This window comes from Lontra canadensis, unplaced genomic scaffold, assembly GCF_010015895.1.
Source record: "Lontra canadensis isolate GAN:19392208 unplaced genomic scaffold, GSC_riverotter_1.0 scaffold142, whole genome shotgun sequence".
Lineage (NCBI taxonomy): Eukaryota > Metazoa > Chordata > Mammalia > Carnivora > Mustelidae > Lontra > Lontra canadensis.
The window spans coordinates 1112127-1132434 of NW_022631136.1; the positions used below are offsets into that span (position 1 = coordinate 1112127).

A 20308-nucleotide genomic window follows, 5' to 3' on the forward strand; every position below is an offset into this window, starting at 1 on the left:
GAGTCTGATGCTAAACTGGCTGAACCACTCCCCGGGCGCCCTCACAATAGCATTGTTTTACAATTCTCCTGGTGTAAGTACAGAAGTGGAATTCCTGGGTTATGGAGAATATGTAAATTAAACTTTACCAAATAATGCTAAAGGGTTTTCCACAGGGGATTTTACCAATTTATACTCCTGTACTGCTGGTAGGCTACATGTAAGAGTTTCAAGGGCACTTGGGTGACTCAGTTGGTTAAGCGTCTGCCTTTGCCCCAGGTCATGATCTCAGTGTCCTGGGATCTGGCCTGAGAGGGGCTCCCTACTTCGTGGGGAGTCTGCTTCTCCTTCTCCCTCTGTGGCTCCCACCACACATGCTCTCTCTCCCTCTCTCAAATAAATAAATAAAATCTTTTTAAATTTTTTAAAAGAATTTCAGATGACTCACATTCTTTTTTTTTTTTAAGATGTTATTTATTTACTTATTTGAGAAAGAGAGAGAGTAAGCTGGGTTGGGGGGGCGGAGGTAGAGGGAGAGAGAGAACCCTCAGGCAGAATTCTCGCTGAGCATGGAGTTGGAGGTGGCGCTTGTTCCCTGGATCCCAAGATCACGACCTGAGCCAAAATCAAGAGTCACCCACCCAACTGACTAAGCCACCAAGGCACCCCAATACTCAAATTATTGCCAACATTTTTTGTTATCAGACTTTATAATGTTTAGCAATCTAGCAGATAAAAAATGATATCTGTATTTTCATGATTACTAGTGAAATTGAACACCTTTTCATGTATTTATGTACCACTTATGATTCTTTTTTTGTGGAATGCCAGTTCATGTATTTTGCTAATTTTCCCGTTGAGTTATTCATCTTTTTAAAATTAAGTTGAATGAGTTTTCTTCTAATTTGGATACTAATCCATTCTTAGAAACATGTTTGTCAAATATCTTCTCCAAGTTAGTGATTTGTATTTTTACTTACTTTACAGTGTCTGTGGTGATCAGTGTGGTGGTGATCAGAAGTTCTTAACTGTGAGGTAAAATTTGTCAACTTTTTTTAATATATGTTGTACTATTTGTGTCTTGTTTAAGAGATCTTTTTCCTACATTTTCTTCTAAAGGTTTTTAAGTTTGCTTTTGACATATAACTATAAACTCATTTTGTTGTTGTTTTTTTTAAGGATAGCTAATAGTCTGTTCTTTTCCTGTAATCAATAGTGCCCTTTCAGTTATGATTCAAATTTCCCCAAATGTGTGATTTGTTTCCAGGCTCTTTCTAGTCTGTCAAATGGCTTATTATGTATGTCTACACATAAACTCCACTGTCAAAAATACTATGGCTCTATAATAAACTTTAATAACTGATATGGGAAATATCCCCACCCTAAACTTTTTTTTCAGAATGTCTTCTTTATTTTTTGGCCTGTGAGTTCCTATACACACTTCAGAAAATTAGTTTGTCAGTTTTCTCAAAAAAACCCTGATGGGATTTTGGTGAAATTGCATTATATCTGAAGATCAATTTGGGAAGAATTAACAATTTTACCATGTTGAATCCATAAACATGGTATATCCCTTCATTGATCTAGGTGATCTCTTAATGCCTTTTAGTAAAGTTTGATAATTTCTTCCACACATGTCCTGTTAAACTTTTCTTAGATTTATTTTTAAGCACTTTATGTATGTCATTGTAAATAATGGTTTTTCTGAAACTACATTTTCATATTGTTTGTTGTTGGCATTTATAAGTGCAATTGACTTGTGTGTCTTATCCAGATTCTTGTGCTTATTTCTCATATTTTCCTTGGAGTATTCTATAGACAATAATAACTGTGTATAATGGGTTATTTTTTCCTTTTAATTATGCTTTTTTAATTTTTTAAAAACTTTTTTAAAGATTTTATTTATTTATTTGACAGAGAGAGAGAATAAACAGAGGGAGTGGCAGGCATAGGGAGAGAAAGAAGCAGGCTCCCCACTGAGCAGGGAGTCTGACGCAGGGCTTGATCCTAGGAGCCTAGGAACGTGACCTGAGCAGAAGGCAGATGCTTGAAGAACTGAGCCACCCAGGCGCCCCCTAAATCTTTATGCTTTAAAAAAAAAAAAAAACAAAACAAAAAAACCTTATTTTACTGTGCTGGCTAGAATGATGTTGAATAAAAGTGAGGAATGTTTTTGTCTTATTACTGATTTTTTTTTGTCTTATTCTTGATTTTAAAAGAAATCCTGCAGGGCACCTGGGTGGCTCAGTCCATTAAGCATCTGACTTCAGCTCAGGTCATGATCTCAAGGTCCTGGGATCAGCCCTGAGTTAGGCTCCCTGCTCAGTAGGGATTCAGTCTTCTTTTCCCTTTGCCCCTCCCCCAACTTGTGCTCTTGCGCGCTCTCTCTCTCTCTCTCTCTCTCTCTTTCTCTCTCATAAATAAATAAATGATCTTGAGCACCCAGGTGTCTCAGTTGGTTAAGTGTCTGCCTTCGGCTCAGATCATGATCCCAGGATCTTGGGATTGGGTCCCTCACTGGGCTCCCTGCTCACCTGGGATTCTGCTTCTCCCTCTTCCTCTGCTGTGCTTGTTCATGTTCTCTCTCTCTTAACTTGTGTCAAATAAATCAAAATTTTTTTAAAAAGTAAAAAAATACTCTTTAAAATAAAGAAATGAATGAATGAACGAATGAATAAATAAATAAATGAAATCTTTCAACATTTGGCCGTTAAGTAGAATGATTGCTATACATTTTTGGTTAATACCCTTTATCTGGTTAAAGGTGTTCCATTTTATCCTTGTTTTGCTAATATTAATATGGGTATTTTACATTAGTATTGAATTTTGAATTTTATCCAATGCTTTTTTACAACCACTGAGATATTTATATGGTTCCTCTATCACATATATATGATATATGTGATGTCATTTATAGATTTTCTAACATTAATTATACTTACGCACCTGTGATAACTCAAACTCAACTTGCTATTTGTATCCAGCAAGGTTTATATCAGAAAACAGAAACCATTCTAGGTTTTTCAAGTAGAAAGAGATTTAATACACAGAATTAGGACGCCTTTAGTATTATGTGACCAAAGGCCCCAAAAAACTCAATTCAAATGGGATTAAGCAATACATGCAAAATATAGATTTGGGACTCCTGAGTGATTCAGCCAGTTAAGCAGCTGCTTTCAGCTCACATCATGACCCTAAGGTCCTAATATCTGAGTTCCACTTCAGGCTTCTTGCTCAACGGGGAGCCCACTTTTCCCTCTGCCTGCCATTCCTCCTGCTTGTGCTCACCCTATCTCTCTCTCTTTGATTAAAAAAAATTAAAAAAATTAAAAGATCAACTTTAAAAAAGTATAGATTTGCTAAGTGTTGGGTGCAGAGTTCTATAGATGTTCAATAAATCAAGTTTGTTATTTGTATTATTCAAGTATTCTTTATCTTCACCAATTTTTGCCTGGTTGACCTAGTAATAATTGAGAAAGATGTGTTGATTATTGGGGTGCCTGGGTGGCTCAATGGGTTAAAGCCTCTGCCTTCTGCTCAGGTCATAATCCCAGGGTCCTGGGATCGAGCCCTGCATTGGGCTCTCTGCCCAGCAGAAAGCCTGCTCCCCGCACCCCCCTGCCTGCCTATCTGCCTACTTGTGATCTCTATCTATCAAATAAATAAATAAAATCTTTTTTAAAAAAAGATGTGCTTGTTATTCACTATAATGACATTTTTAATCAATTTCTCCCTATACTCTCATTTTTTTAATTTATCTTGAGACTATTTTATTAGGTACTCACAATTTAGAATTGTTACATCTTCCTGCTGAATTTTACCCTTTATCATAACCTATTAATCCTCTCTACCTCTATGAATGCTTTCTCTTTTTTTTATGATTATTTATTTATTTGAGAGAGAATGTGTGCAGGCAGGCACAGGGCAGGGGGGTGGGGAGAGGCAGAGGGAGAGGGAGAGGGAGAGAGAGAACTTCAAGCAGACTCCCTGCTGAGCACAGAGCCTGACTCCAGATTGTCACTTGACTCCCAGGACCCAAAGATCATAACCTGAGCTGAAACCAAGAGTCAGACACTTAACTGACTGAGCAACACCGCACCCTCAGAATGTTTTCTATCTTAAGGTCTATTTTGTCTCATATTAATACAAGGTCTCAGTTTTCTTTGGGTTAGTATTTACCTAGTATACTTTTCTGTGTACCTTTTACCTTCAATCTTTCCATGCCTTTAAATTTTAGGTGAGTCTCATATGCAGCATATAGCTGGATTGGGGTCACAACCCAAAAATAGATGTTTATCATTTTTTTCTCTACCCAATATCCCCAAACCCTCTTATTTGAAGAAACTCTTCCTTTATGTGAGTCAGTAAGAGACAGAACCTTATTCCCACTATAGATGCCTAGAGAAGACAAATATTCTCTTCCACCCCCGTGGTGGTTAAGGTGCTGGTACATAACTCAGCCTTGACCAGTCAGATGCACCAGCCAAGGGACTGGAATATTGAGTGATGCAAAGATGACTCAGTTTATAATTCAGGCAGTGCAGAAGCAGTGACTTCCTATGACACTAGCAGTGGTGCTCAGCAAATTCGTCCAGTACCAGCAGTGCCCTTAACCAGATTTTTCCTGCACTGACCTTGGCTGTGGTTCCCAATGCCTCCTCTCCAATTTTCTGCCAATAAGATCAGTTCTACTTCATTCTGGATGGGACCTGGTCTCTTTGCAATAAATACTTTTATGCTTAGGTGAGGGAGATTGTTGCTTGCAAACAAGAATCTTGACTAATACAAAAGTATTCTTTCTTCCTTTGGAATTGGGGAGGAGGAGATACTGTGAAGAGGGCATATGAGAGGTCTGGATTTGTTGGAGCCATTGTTGCTACCATAGGGAAGTCAGCCTGTATAGAAAACCAGCACAGAAAAAGGTGAAAGTCGTAGACATATAAAATCAGAACCCCGATAACACCTTGAATCTCTGGATCTAATGATAGCTAAAGTTAGCCTTACTCTGGACTTCTGCCTCATAAGTTAATAAATTCTACATATTGTTTACTATCACTTAAGTGGACTTTTCTGTCACTTACAACCAGATGCATCTTACCTGATTTCTTTTCATTCTGCCTTTGAAATGGAATCCTTGGGACGTCTGGGTGACTTCACTGGTTAAGTGGCTCCCTTCTGCTCAGGTCATGATCCTAGGTTCTGGGGGGATTGAGTCCGGCATTGGGAGTCTGGTTCTCTACCTGGCGCTCCTCCTGCTTGTGCTTTCTCTATCTCTCTGACAAATAAATAAATACAATCTTTTTAAAAAATGGAATCCTTTGCTAGATTCTGCAATAGGCTCTTAACTGCTATTTGACTTCTCTTCTTTCTTTCCTAGTTGAACTTCTTATAAATGACTTAAAATCTTAGTGTCTTCGTTTTCTCACTGTCCTTTCCTGCTCTATCCACTGAGAGAGAGAGAGCGAGTGCACAAGCAAAGGGAACGGCAGAGGGGCAGGCCAAGGGAGAGGGAGAAGAAGCCTCCCTCTGCTTGTGCTCTCTCTCTCTCACTATCTCTCTCTCTCTGTGTCAAATAAATAAATAAAATCTTTTTAAAAAGTAATAAAAAAGAAAAAAGAAAAATAATTTTATGTTTATATAGTCTTTATGTTAAGACTCCAGAACAAGTTAATTATAATAAGTATTCAGAACTTGAAAAAATCATAGAGAGGGATTTGGACTTAACACAGAACTGGGATATTTAAGACAGTTTTACCTGGATCTTACAGGGCCAGGAAGCCCCAGCTGATGTCTGAGTTATACATGTTTGCTCATGTTCTGCTTTGGAGTAATTTTCCAACAATTTTGTGCTTTATGTGTGTATATATTTTGAAAATCACCCATACTAACTTCATCAGTTTCATAAGCGCTTCTTAAATAAATCTTGCTGTTTTGTTTTTGTTTTTCTAAGCCCTCTTCGGTTTTGACATAATGTTGTTAAGAAAACACATATGTACACATGCAAACCAATAAACTTTGTTTTGACCCCTTTTGTCCAGGAATATGACAAACCTGAAGATATACCTGAGGATGTAGCTACAGCTGAATCAGGGTAAAGAGGCGTGTGTTCCCATGGATGATTCAAACCTGTCTAGCAGTGTTGATGTAGACAAAGGCTTTGCCATTGCCTTTGTTGTCCTTCTATTTCTGTTCCTAATTGTGATGATTTTTCGGTGTGCCAAGTTGGTGAAGAATCCCTACGAGGCCAGCTCCCCAACCACGGAACCATCTCTGAGCTGAACTATGAAAAAGCCTGATAGACTCTCCATCCCAGGAGATTTGAAATCTACTGTACAGATATTTAGGACCCAGACTTTATATTATTTCACCTCTCTATGTGTCAGCCTTCTCATTCTTGCATTCCACAATAGGCACATGAGGGTGAGTTGAAAATCACAAAAAGGATGAAACACGAGCCAATTTATATTGTTCCTTTTCAGGGAAATGGTTACGAAATAGGATCGAGACAGGCTGAACTCATTGATTAAAATAAGGTCATGGGTTTCAACCCTCCAGTATCAAGTGTCCTTAAGATACAAAAGTTGGACATAACTGTATGATGTAATGTAATACAATGATAGTTGGTGAGTCCTCCCGAAAGCCAGAACTCCTAAAGGCAGTCTTAGGAGATCGCTTTAGTTTAGCAAATATAAGGCCAGCAGGAACCAATTGTCCTATGATAAGAGTCTAACAGGACCTTTAAAAAAAAATTTTTTTTAATTTATGCATTTCTTTGAGAGAGAGAGAGAGAGATGAGTGGGGCAGGAGCAGACGGGGAAGGAGAAAGAATCCCGAGCAAACTCCATGCTGACGCAGAGCCCTACTCTGGTCTCAGGCTCCATAAGGGGCTCAATTCCACAACCCTGAGATTATGATCCCAGCCAAAACCAAGAGTCAGAGGCCTACCAACTGATCCACCCAGGTGTCCCTAGTAGGAGCTTTTTAGTGTGTATGGTTTTGTAAAATCTGCTGCCTTTCTCAAGTGGGCAGAGCTCTGTGACAGAGGGGGAGTCATTTATCTTTAGTGAATCCCTCAATCTTTTTCACCCCACAACCCTTCATCTATAAAATAACATCTTGTAGATTGAAAAGGGACCCTCCAAAAGATACAACCATGTCCTTACCCTTGAAACCTATGAAAGTGATCTTATTTGGTAAAAGGATCTTTTTTAAATTTTATTTATTTGACAGAGAGATCACAAATAGGCAGAGAGGCAGGCAGAGAGAGAGAGGGGGAAGCAGGCTCCCTGATGAGCAGAGAGCCCGATGAGGGGCTCAATCCCAGGACCCTGAGATCATGACCTGAGCTGAGGGGAGAGCCTTAACCCACTGAGCCACTCAGGTGCCACTGGTAAAAGGATCTTTACAGATAAAATAAGGATCTCAAGATAAACATCCTGGATTATCTGGGTGAGCCTTAAGACCAAAGACAAATGTCTTTTATAAAAGACAGTAGAGAAGATACAGAAAGACAGAGGAAAACGCCATGTGAAGATGAAGGCAGAGACTGGAATCACACAACCACAAACTAAAGAACCCTTGGCTAGAACCACCAGATGCTGGAAGAAACAAGGGAATATTTGCCTCAGAGCCTTTGGAGGGAGCTCAGCCCTGCCAACACCTTGATTTTATTTTTCTTTGAGATTTTATTTATCCATTTGAGAAAGCATGAGAGAGAGCATGAGAGGGGAGAAGGTCAGAAGGAGAAGCAGACTCCCTCTGGAGTCTGGAGCTGGGAACCTGATGTGGGACTGGATCCTGGGACTCCGAGATCACAACCTGAGCTAAAGGCAGTCACTTAACCAACTGAGCAGGTGCCCAACACCTTGATTTTAGATTGCTAGCCTCCAGAACTGTGAGAGAATAAATTTTGTTGTTTTAAGCAAATGAGTCTGTTGTAATTCATTATGGGAATCACAGGCAACTCATACATAACACATGGTGATGATGGTAGTGGTTATCATCATCATCCCAGGGATCTTTTAAAAGAAAAGAAAAGAAAAGAAAAGAAAATCATAGTCTGTACTCTCCAAAGTCTGAAGTTAGGGAAATTTGGTATAGTAGACTATGGCCAACTGACAGGAAAGTCCATAAGAGAATTCACTGGAAGAAAGAGGGCAGCGAGGCCATGGACCAAGGCCCAACACAGGTCTGGCTGAAGAAGACTGAGTCTGGCCCAGTAAGTAATAGGGATAGTGATTGTAAAAGCTCTCAGGCTCAGCCATGCTGGCCAAATGTTCTGGGCAACAGGGACCTAGCACGTGACTGCAAATTCAGAGAGCCATAACCTTGGAATCTAAGTGTGGGGCATCCCTTGTGTTTGTGTAGGGACTTGGACCAGCATGCACTCATTTCAGAGGTGACATGTTTCTCATGGACCACGTTGAACCAGGCTTTAACACCATACCGAATGGTATGGAGACATAAACCTATCATATGCACTGTTAGCAGAGACTTGATCATTGTCTCTGTTTCTGACTCCTGGAAACAGGATTGCCCCCTCCTTGGCCTGAGTAAGTCCCCAGGGTTATTTGAAAATGGAGGCAGGGGAACCGCAGGTTGGCAATGGAGTACTAGACTTTGCCTTCACAAGAACTCTCTTCTGGTGCTATATTGGTTAAACAAAGAAAGAGAGAGAGCAAGGGAGGGGGAGAGAGATGATTTGTACACTGTTTTGATGAAAAGAAATTCAGGACAAAATGCAGGACAGAGTCAAAGGCAAGCAGATTAAGATTGATGTCAGTGCATGAAGGCTCCCATGTATCCCCTCCAGGAGCTCAGGGGGAACTCACCTTTCCCCCACCCCCTAAAATAAAATGCAAGCAAACACATGATTAATGAGAGCATCAATATGCAGCTGCAAGAGAATCACATGTGTTAGTTTCTACAGTAACCTGTCTAAGAAAAAAAATGCAGCAGCCAGAAGTGGATTATCTGTGGAAGAAAAGAAAGGAGGACTGACCCAAGGCCAACTCACAGGTCCAATGTGCATGCTGTTCAGGGGAGAGGGCAGCTTAGCCACTGGTCAGTAGAGTGTTTCCAGTCTCTATGGCTAGATCGTCCTTGCTGTGTAGATTCAGGGAGTTGCAATCCACATACCTTTGGTTTCTGTTTTTTTGTTTGTTTGTTTGTTTTATTGTTGTTGTTGCTGGTTTTGTGTGGGGGTGGGGGGACAGGGTATATCTCTGGTTTTATTGCTCATATTATCTCTGTTAATCTGATGTCCTTAAACATTCCTTTCACTCACTTTAAACTGACAGCTTACAGGTGTAATCAGTCTGGGAAATTTTATTGGCCAGACACTTTCCAGTGTTTAAAACCTACAAAGTGTGTGTCTGTGTGTGTTGGGAGTCCCAGGATCATTCAAGACCCAAATCAGGCTCCTTACTCAGTAGGGAGTCTGCTTCCCCCTCTGACCTTCACCCTGCTCATGTTCTGTCTCTTTCTCTCTCTCTCTCAAATGAGTAAGTGAAATATTTAAAAACAACAATAATAACAGCAAAAACATTACTGAAGGGTAAAAATTGCAGGAAGTTCCTAGATGCTGTCATATTTCCCAATCCTTCTATCCTAAGGTAACTGCTGTTAAGGTAGCTTGTATTTGCACACATGAGGGTGTATCTTTCCAGGCATGTTCCTTTCCTTTTAATTTTTAATGTAATAATATTGAATGAACTATTTTCATGCTTCAAAATTCAAAAGGTATAAAACAGTGTACTGTGAAAACCCTTACTCCCATTTTTGTCTGCCACCTTCCATTTGCCTTCTTATCAATGAGTATTAATCTCTTATGTATTCTTCCAGGGATCTTTTATGTATATGTAAGAAAAAAATGGTTTTTTAAAAATTTTTATTTATTTATTTGAGAGAGAGAGAGAACAAGAGAGAGCATGAGCAGGGGGAAGGGCAGAGGGAGGAAGAAAAGCAGCCTCCCCGCTGAGCCAGGAGCCTATCCCAGGACCCTGAGATCCACGACCTGAGCTGAAGGCAGGTGCTTAATGGACTGAGCCACCCAGGTGCCTCAAGAAAAAAAAATGTTTGAAATTTATTATTTACACAAGTAACAGCAGCTATATACCATGTTCTACATCTGCTCTTCTCACTTAGTAATTTTTTTTTTAAGATTTTATTCATTTATTTGATGGAGAGAGTCAGCACGAGTCGGCAGAGCAGCAGGCAGAGAGAAGCTGACTCCCCACTGAGCAGGCGACTTGGGGCTCCACCCCAGGACCTTGGGATCATGACCTGAGCTGAAGGCAGACCCTTAAACAACAGTGCTACACAGGCACCTGACTTATTTATTTTATAACTAGAAGTTCATGCCTCTTTTTTTTTTAAGTTTACTTATTTAAGTCATCTCTACACCCAATATGGGGCCCAAACTCACAACCCTGAGATGAAGAGTCACACAGTCTCAACTGAGCCAGTCGGGCACACTGTGAAGATCTTACTTCTAAACCCCTTCACATGTTTTGACCATAGCCCCCCCAGTGCCTTCCCTCTGGTAACCACCAGTTTGTTCTCTGTACTTATTAGTCTGCTTCTGTTCTTCGTTTGATTTTTAGATTGTACATATAGGTGAATCCATATAATACGTGTTTCTTAAGTTCTGGTCCCCCTACCAGTAGCACAGGCATTACGAGGAAAATGTTAGGCAAATTCTCAGACTCCACCCAAATCTACTCCAAGGGTGGGGTGGGGATGGCAATCTGTGGTTTAACAAACCCCCCAGGTGATTCTGATACACGATAAAGTTTGACAACTGCTGGTCTATTAAAACTTCACAGAGGAGACATTTGAGTTGGACCTTAGAGAATTCATATTACAGCAGACAGGAAGAGAAGGGGCAATTCAGAAGACCACAATGAACAGAGGTATGGAGGTATAAAAGTGAAATGTGTAATGCTGGGGAAATAGCACTTAACCCGGAGTATAAAGGGAAAAATTGGAAACATGGCCAGAGAGCTAAGTCAGTAACAAATTCTGAAGAGCCTCAAATATTGTACTGGGAAGTTTGAACTTTATTTTATAGATGTAAAGAAAACAGTTTTAAAGCAGGGGAGTGACATGATCAGAACTGTATTTTATTTTTTTATTTTTTAAAAAGATTTTATTTATTCATTTGACAGAGATCACAAGTAGGCAGAGAGGCAGGCAGAGAGAGAGAGGAGAAAGCAGGCTCCCAGCCGAGCAGAGAGCCCGATGAGGGGCTCGATCCCAGTACCCTGGGATCATGACCTGAGCCGAAGGCAGAGGCTTTAACCCACTGAGCCACCCAGGCGCCCCAGAACTGTATTTTAAAGTTCTGTGTGGGGGCACCTGGGTGGCTCAGTTGGTTAAGCAACTGCCTTCGGCTCAGGTCATGATCCTAGAGTCCCAGAATCAAGTCGGGCATCAGGATCCCTGCTCAGCAGGGAGTCTGCTTCTCCCTCTGGCCCTCACCCCTCACCGCGCACTCTCTCTCTCTCATTCTCTCTCAAATAAATAAATAAAATCTTTCAAAAAAATAAATAAATAAGCTCTATGTGGGCAGTCCTACAAGAAGGCTACCAATTGGGGACGCCTGGGTGGCTCAGTTGGTTAAGCGGCTGCCTTCGGCTCAGGTCATGATCCCGGCGTCCTGGGATCGAGTCCCGCGTCGGGATTCTTGCTCATCGGGGAGCCTGCTTCTCCCTCTGCCTCTGCCTGCCATTCTGTCTGCCTGTGCTCGCTCTCCCTCCCTCTCTCTGACAAATAAATAAATAAAATCTTAAAAAAAAAAAAAAAAGAAGGCTACCAATTAAAAGGCTATTCTGTTCTGGCAAGATATGAGAACCAAACAAGAACAGTAAAATTAAAAAAGAAAGGAGGAATAATATACGATAAACATCTCCAAACTAGGATAAGCAAACTGTATTGCATAATGGTTTAAGACCATAAGCTCTAGGGCCAAACTGCCTGGCTCTGAGACTTAATGTAATTATATGTTTCAGTTTTCTCATTCATAAAAAAGAGGCAATAATAGTTCTTCCCTTATAGGACTATTGTGAGGATTAAATAAATTAATAATTGTTAAGTGCTTAGAACAGTGCCTGGCAGGAAGTAAACATTCAATAAATATGGTATGTGTGTGCATGTGTCTTTTATAGGGAGTGGTATATCTAAAATTTCTAGCTCACATTAGAAAATAATACAATAAGACGAGTTAGGAACATGCTGAATTTGTAATATCTAGAGGACACTTTCATGTCTCTGCACCTCAATTCCTAGTGTCTTAACAACTGGAAATAGGGACTTACAGGAAACTGGTGGACAGGTGAAATGAGCACAGATAAAATGTGGTCACAAAGAGAGGATTTCTAGGCTGCCTGGCCCTGTTTCCAGTATTACACAGATGGTTCTGGTTTATACCTTTTACATGAAGTTAGGTGTGGGTAGTATAAAGATAGTGAACAAATTAAAGCAATAATGAAATAATGTAGTAGTCAATAGTGCTGGTTCATCAAATACACCCCATTCTCTCTCCTTCCAGATATGAGACATGACTGTTCTTCCTGGCTGGTCCCCTTGTGGTTGGGTAGGGCCTTATGACTCAGTCAGAACAACTGAGTTATTAATAAAAGTGTCCTGAATCTCTTTAACTGCCAATGTGAGACCGTTAGCGGTCTCTCCCTCTGGCCTGACTTACTCATCAGCCTGGGTTCCTGAGTAGATATCCTAGCAGAGCTCCAATGTTGGCTTACTAGAGATGATTATGCAGCGTGAACAAGAAATACCTGGTTTTTGTTGTAAGCCTTTGGAATTGTTTGTTTCCACAACAGAACTTAGTCTATCCTGATGCAGCTATTATTTTAAGACCTATCAAATGCTTAAAAATTAAATAGTTAACATCCAATCTTAATGAGGGTGTGGGGAAACATACTTTCAGAGATTTGCTAGTGGGAGTAAAAACTGTTTCAACCTTTTTGAATAGTAATTTGACAGTAGATTATATTAAAATGAAAAAAGTATGTGTATGTATGTGTATGTATATGTATATGCATTCTTTTTATTTAGATTCCATTTGGGGGAATCTTCAACAAAAATAAAACTACTACTTCAAATAGTACAACTTATTGTTGTACTATTTGTAGTAGCTAAAAACTAAGAACATCATTTTTTTTTAAGATTTTATTTATTTATTTGACAGAGATCACAAGTAGGCAGAGAGGCAGGCAGAGAAGAGAGAGGGGGAAGCAGGCTCCTGGCTGAGCAGAGAGCCCGATGCGGGGCTCAATGTGGGGCTCATGCGGGGCTTGATCCCAAGACCCTGGGATCATGACCTGAGCCGAAAGTAGAAGCTTTACCCCACTGAGCCACCCAGGCACCCCTGAGAACATCTTTCTAAATATGATTTAGCCACACTATGAGGTATTATGCAATTGTCAAAAAAGACAAATATTACGGTTTTTATTGACTTCAAGTGATATCCACATGTGAAATAAAACAAAATGCACATTCAGGGATGCCTGGCTGGCTCAGCTGGCAGAGGATGCCAACTCTTTTTTTAAGGATTTTATTTATTTATTTGACAGTGAGAGAGGGAACACAAGCAGGGGGGAGTGGGAGAAAGAAAAGCAGGCCTCCCCATGAGGAGGGAGCCCTGGGATCATGACCTGAGCAGGAAGCAGACATTCAACAACTGAGCCACCCAGGCACACTGAGCATGCAACTCTTGATCTCAGGGTTGTGAGTTCAAGCCCCACATGGGGTAAAACAATTACTTAAAAATAAAATCTTAAAAAAAAACAAAAATCCATATTCATGCTCTTGTGCACACAAGCCTAGAAAACTAAGCTATTTTACCTCAAAGAACCAGGAATAAGTGATGGAGGGAGGAGAGGATATTATCACATTTTTCCTAAGACATCTTAATATTCCTCCACTTGTTACAATTTGTAGCACCTGTGTAAGAAAACCAACTGGGTGAGAAAAAGAAATCTAAACCTAAGTGTTTGCCTACTGAGTCTTAATACGATAAACTTAATATTGCTGCCATTACTTGGGGTTGGCGGAAGAGGCGGAGCTCCTACAATATACTCCATGCCACGCCTACTTTACTCGGCCAGTTGCCTCCCACGTGCGCCCCGGACGGCTCTGCTTTAACGCATGCGTACTTGGCTGAGTTTTCCTGGCCTTGAGGGGCTTCTGAGGCTTTTGGGTTTGACCCCGTCAGGCTACCGTCTTGGCGACCGGAACGGCACCTAAGGTTTGCTTCCGGGCGTCTGTTTCGCTTCCCTTTCCCTCCTTCCCTCACGCTTCTTCCCCTCCCCCTGCTCCCTTTCGTTTACGGTTTCGTACTCTCCCATCGAGGCCGACCCCTGAGTCTCGAGTGTGGGGTTTGGCTGGTGAAAAAGGATTGTTGTAGCTGGAAGCAGGGAGGTGTGGGAAATACTGTTAATTGAGGTATTTGGAGTCCAGGGGCCTGTATGGAATGTTTTGTTTGGGGGAGGAGGTTGGGCGAGGGTGGAAGGAAGTCTTCCCCGAGAGGCGAGCGGGGGCGGGTTTGCGGGGTGGGTGGGACGCACCCCCAAAAAGGATAGCGCGGGGGTGGGGCGCTGTGCGGGCGAAGGAAAAATGGAGGCGGTGAGAAGTGGACCTGGGGTCGCACGGCATTCTGGCATCAGTTTTGCTTTACCGTTTGATTAAAAAAAAAAAAAAAAGGCAGTTAACTCCAGTTATTTTCATTTTTTAGGTAGCCACGTTTTATTCCCAGATTGCTTTAATTTCCCTTTACTTTTGGGAAACCTCTTTGCTTTTGTATGCCTAAAGTGTTAGTAGACTAAAAAAGTAAATTTCCACTTAGCAAAGTAACGTAAGGCGAACAAGTAAAGAGGAAACAACCAGTGAGTGAGTTATAGACCAACCGCTCCCCTCCAAGTGGAGATAAGTGTTCAAACTGGCATAGCCTGCAAACAAGATTGATCTCTTTAGTGATCAAGAAATACAGTAACAGAAATACCTTCCTCAGTAAATTGGTTCTCTTCCCTTTCCTAAAACTTTCCGTAGCTCCCTGTTGCATAATCTGTGTTCTCCACCCCCTCAAACTTTTAAATCTTAGGCCCATAGTCTATAGGATAAGAATGCTGCAAAATTTTAGCGTCAGATACAGGAGAATGGAGAGAACATAAAATCAAACTTAACTGTATTTGAATAACTAATAGTGTAGGAATGAGTTTTATTAGGGTTCTGAGATTTGGTGATTATGACTCCAAAGGTAATCTTAGTTTTCTGTTCCATTTAGAGGACAACAGCATGTCCTCCCTTCCTGGGTGCATTGGTTTGGATGCAGCAGCAGCTGCAGTGGAGTCTGAAGAGATTGCAGAACTGCAGCAAGCAGTGGTTGAGGAGCTGGGTATCTCAATGGAGGAACTTCGGCAGTTCATCGATGAAGAACTAGAAAAGATGGACTGTGTACAGCAGCGTAAGAAGCAACTAGCAGAGTTGGAAACGTGGGTATTACAGAAGGAATCTGAGGTGGCCCATGTTGACCAGCTCTTTGATGATGCATCCAGGTGAGGACTACATGGGAAATAGGAAATCTCCCTTTGGGCAGACATTTTAGAAGTATAATTGTTCATGTTATTGTGCCAAGCACTTTCTACTTTACAAGGTACAGATGTGTAGAACCTTCCTCTTCCTCATAGGTTAGGGTCCAAAATCTGACCTCACAACCACCCATATATAGAATATTCATCTATCAGATGCTAAAGTATGGTCAGCAATAGAGGAGTCCAGATCTTAAGTCCCTTCCCCTTCTTTCTCCTCTACTCTGCTTCCAAACAATTGCTTTGTTTTCTTAGTAGGATGATCTAGGGAGTGAAGATTGTAAAGTGTTGCTGTCTTATGTAACGGTGGAGCATGAGCCCTGTATCTGCTCCTAAATACCCAGAAGATTTGTGTCTGGTACCTTAGTTGCCACTTAGGACACATTTTCAGTTAACAAGGTAAATGGTGAGATGTGGTTGACAGGACTATACTCAGGGCTTCTTTTGGATTTTTGAGGAACTAGCCCAGAAACCACAATTTAAACATTTTTCTATGAGAAAAGCATTTTAAATTCTAAATGGACGGTGCCTGGGTGGCTCAGTTGATTACGCGTCCGACTCTTGACTTTGGTTCAGGTCTTGATCTCAGGGTGGTGAGTTCAAGCTCCACATTGGGTGTGGAGCCTACTTAAAAAATAAAAATGAATTCTAAACAGAAACACTTGGCCTATTTAAATTGAGGCTTGTGTGTGTTTAAATATATATAAATTCTGTTGACTTTTACACCTATTTCTGCTGGCTTTAACCTTTTCTACATGTGTTCCAATATTAGGGCAGTGACTAACTGTGAGTCTTTGGTGAAGGACTTTTATTCCAAACTGGGCCTACAATACCGGGACAGTAGCTCTGAGGATGAAGCTTCCCGGCCTACAGAAATAATTGAGATTCCTGATGAAGATGATGATGTCCTCAGTATTGATTCAGGTAAGAGATAAGGTTCCAGGTAGAAAGTCTCAGGATAGACAGGAAGTTAGGCAGATGAAAGAAGAAAGGAGAAACCATTGTCACTGACTGCATATTCCAAACTGTTGGACTTGTCTGTTACCAAAAGAAATAGAACATTATTAGTATCATAGATGTCCTCTATATACTACTTCCTGATTGAGTGACCTTCCTTCCTCATTCTGTGTAACCTCTATTCTGAACTCCCTTCCTTTTCTTTATAGGTGGCTTTAGCACCTATGCGTATATCTCAAAATGGTAGATTGTTTGGTTTTGTCTATTTTTGAGGGGTTTTTTTTAAGTATAATTTACATACTATAAAATTCACCCACTTTTAAGTGTATAGTTTGAGTTTTAGTACATTTATACAGTAGTGCAGTCTTCACAGTCCAGTTTTAGAATAGTTGGCATTATCCCAAAAACAGTCCTCATACCTGTTTGCTTACATTTTCCATTTTCAGCCCCACTGATCTGCTTGCTTTTTGCTTTTTCTAGAAATTTCATATAAATAGAATCACAATGTATTGCCTTTTGTATCCGATTTCTGTCACTTAGCATAACATTTTTGAGATTAATCTGTTATTGGATGTATACAATAGTTTCCTCCCCCTTTTTTTTCCTGAATAATATTCCATTTTATAGATAAAACACAGTTTTTTATCCACTTTTTAACTGATAAATATTTGGGTTGTTTGCACTTTGGGGGCTGTTAGGAATAATGCTGCTATGTACATTTCTGTATAACTCTTTATATGGGCATTATGTTTCATGTCTCTTGGATATTCTACCTAGGAGTAGAATTGCTAGGTCTTAGGGTAAGTGTATGTTTGTGTTTTTAGGAAACTGCCTCACTGTTTTCAAAAGTGGCTATACCATTTTACATTCCCACTAACAAAGTATGGGGTTCTACTTTCTTTACATCCTTGTCAGTGCTTGATATTGTCAGTGTTTTAGCCATTATGCTGTGTATGTGGTATCAGATTGTGATTGTAGTTTGCTTTTCCCTAAGAAAGTTAATCATCTATTCACGGACTTATTTGCCATTTATGTATGTTCTTTGGGGAAACATCTACTCAAATCTTTAGTCTTCTCATTTTTTTAATTGGGTTGTGTTTTTATTATTGACTTAACTTAGGGTCTAGATACAATTCATGTATTAGGTATATTTTACGCTTTCAGATGTGGTCTTTTCATATTCTTAATGGTGTCTTTTAAGAGTAAAACTTCTCAAGGTAAGGGTTGAGGGTGGTTTGTTTATTTTGCTTATGGCTATCCAGTTGTTCCACCACCATTTGTTGAAAAGACTATCCTTTTGGTGGTCTCGTCAAAAATCAACCAGCCATGTATATGAGGGTCTGTTCTGGGTTCTTTTTTGTCACATTGATCTGAATATTTCTCTTTATACCAGCACCACATGCTTGTATTACTGTAACTTTATGGTACATTTTAAAATCACTTAACGAGGGGCGCCTGAGTGGCTCAGTGGTTTAAAGCCTCTGCCTCTGCCTTCCTCTCAGGTCATGGGATCGAGCCCCACATCGGGCTCTCTGCCCAGCAGGGAGCCTGCTTCCCCTTCTCTCTCTCTCTGCCTACTTGTGATCTCTGTCAAACAAATAAAAAAATCTTTAAAATCACTTAACGAGAGTGCTCCAGATTTAATTGTGTTTCATATAACTTCCAAATAAATTTTGGAATCAACTTGTCAGTTTCTATCAAAAACATTTTTTAAAACCTGTTAGGATTTTTAATAGGAACTATATTGAATCTAAAGGTCAATTTGGGGAGTATTACCTTTCAACAAATATTCAGTCTTCTAATGCATTAATATGGTACATCTCTTATAAGTGTTTCATTTTTAATGCTAACGTGAATGAGATTATTAACTTCATTTTAGGATTGTTTGTTGCTAGGATATGAAAATTTAGTTGATTTTGTGGATTACTCTTGTAGCCAGTGACCTTATTAAGCTCACTTATTAGTTCTAAAAGCTTTTTGTGGACCTGTTGGGATTTTCTATATATTACCTCATGCTGTCTGCAAATAAAGTCAGTTTTACTTCTTCCTTTCTAATCTAGATGTCTTTTATTTCTTTTTCTTGCCTTATTGTACTCTCTAGAACCTCCAGTACAATGTTGAATAAATGTTTTGAGAGCAGACATCTTTTCTTTGCTCCTGATCTCAGGGGGAAAGCATTTGGTCTTTAGGCATTAATTGTAATGTGAGCTGTAGGGTCTTTGTAGATATCCTTTTTTGGGTTGAAGGAAGGTGATTCTATTCCTAGTTTGCTGAGAGTTTTTTATCATGGCTCAGTGGGATTTTAGGTTTTGTCAGCTACTTTTCTGTATCATCCTCAGATAAGCTTACAGGTTTTTGGGGGGCACCTGGGTGACTCATTCGTTAAGCATCTGCCTTCGGCTTTGGTCGTGGTCCCAGGGTCCTGGGATCAAGCCCCACATCTGGCTCCCTGCTCAGCAGGGAGCCTTCTTCTCCCTCTCCCACTCCCCCTGCTTGTATTCCCTCTCTCATGGTCTCTCTCTGTCAAATAAATAAGTAAAATCTTAAAAAAAAAAAAAAAATCATTGGGGGTGCCTGGGTGGCTCAGTCGTTAAGCTCCTCCTTCAGCTCGGGTCATGATCCCAGGGTCCTGGGATCAAGCTCCGCATTGGATTCCCTGCTTAGCGGGAAGCCTGCTTCACCCTCTTACATTCCTCCCGCTTGTGTTCCCTCTCTCACTGTGTGTCTCTCTGTCAAATAAATAAATAAGAATCTTTTTAAAATATCATCGTTTTTTTACTTTTTCTTATTAATAAGGAGCATAACAATAGTGATTTTTTGGATGTTAAACCAGCTTTATATTTCTGGGATAACCACCCCACCCCACCCCTGCCACTTTGTCTTAGTGTATAATCCTTTTTATATGTTTCTGGATTAGATTTGCTAACATTTTGTTAAGAATTTTTGCACCGATGTTCATGAAAGCTGTTGTACTTTTATTGTGATGTGTGTGGTTTTTTTTTTTTTTTTTGCTTGGCATTAAAGTATTAATGGGCCTTGTAAAGATGAGTTGGTAAATGTTCCCTTCTCTGAGTTTGTATGAAATAGTATTATTTCTTCCTTAAATGTTTGATAAATTGAGCAGTGAGGCCACCTTAACCTGCATTTTTCTTTGTGGATACTTTTTTTTTAATAAGCTTATTAGTTTGGAATAGTTTTATATTTTTGTATAAATTACAAAGATAATACAGAGAGTTCTTGCATACTTTTCATCAGTTTTTTCTAATATTAGTATTTTATGTTACCTTGGTACATTGGTCAAAACTAAGAACCAAACATGGGTACTTTACTTTTACCTAATCTCTAGACTTTGATTTCTGGGCTTTTTCCATTACAGGATACCACTTTGAATTTATTGTGGGAAGATTTTTAATTACTAATTACTTTTTTTTACCTAGTATGTCCATTTGGATTTTCTATTCCTTCTCAAGTCCTTTTTGTTAATTTGTATCTTTATAGAAATTTTTCCATTTCATCTAAGTTGTCTGGATTATTGCCATAAAGTTCATAGTATTCCCTTAGGATTCTTTTGAATTTCTGTATGTTCTGTAGTAATGTCCCTTCTTTAATTCCTTATATTGGTTATTTGGATCTCCTCTTTTTTTTTGCTTGGTTAATCTAGCTAACAGATTGTCTTTTTTTTTTTTTTTTTTTTTTTTTTTTTTTTTTTTTAGGAACAATTTTTTTGTTTTTTTTTTTTTTTTTTTTTTTTTTTTTTTTTTTTTATT

The 20308-nt window shown here is 39.8% G+C and overlaps 1 protein-coding gene across 8 annotated transcripts in view; it reads left to right on the top strand.

Annotated features, from left to right (window-relative positions):
* Positions 1–14109: 14109 nt before the first annotated feature.
* SETDB1 (SET domain bifurcated histone lysine methyltransferase 1) overlaps positions 14110–20308 on the top strand; it is a 32489-nt gene continuing 26290 nt past the window's right edge. For 2 of the 8 annotated variants that reach the window (XM_032843643.1, XM_032843644.1), the window contains exons 1-3: positions 14254–14442; positions 15281–15551; positions 16357–16508. In XM_032843643.1, the coding sequence (XP_032699534.1) occupies positions 15292–15551; positions 16357–16508 (412 nt within the window). In that variant the 5' untranslated portion in view covers positions 14254–14442; positions 15281–15291. The other 6 variants (XM_032843635.1, XM_032843638.1, XM_032843636.1 and 3 more) reach the window with 5 other exon arrangements.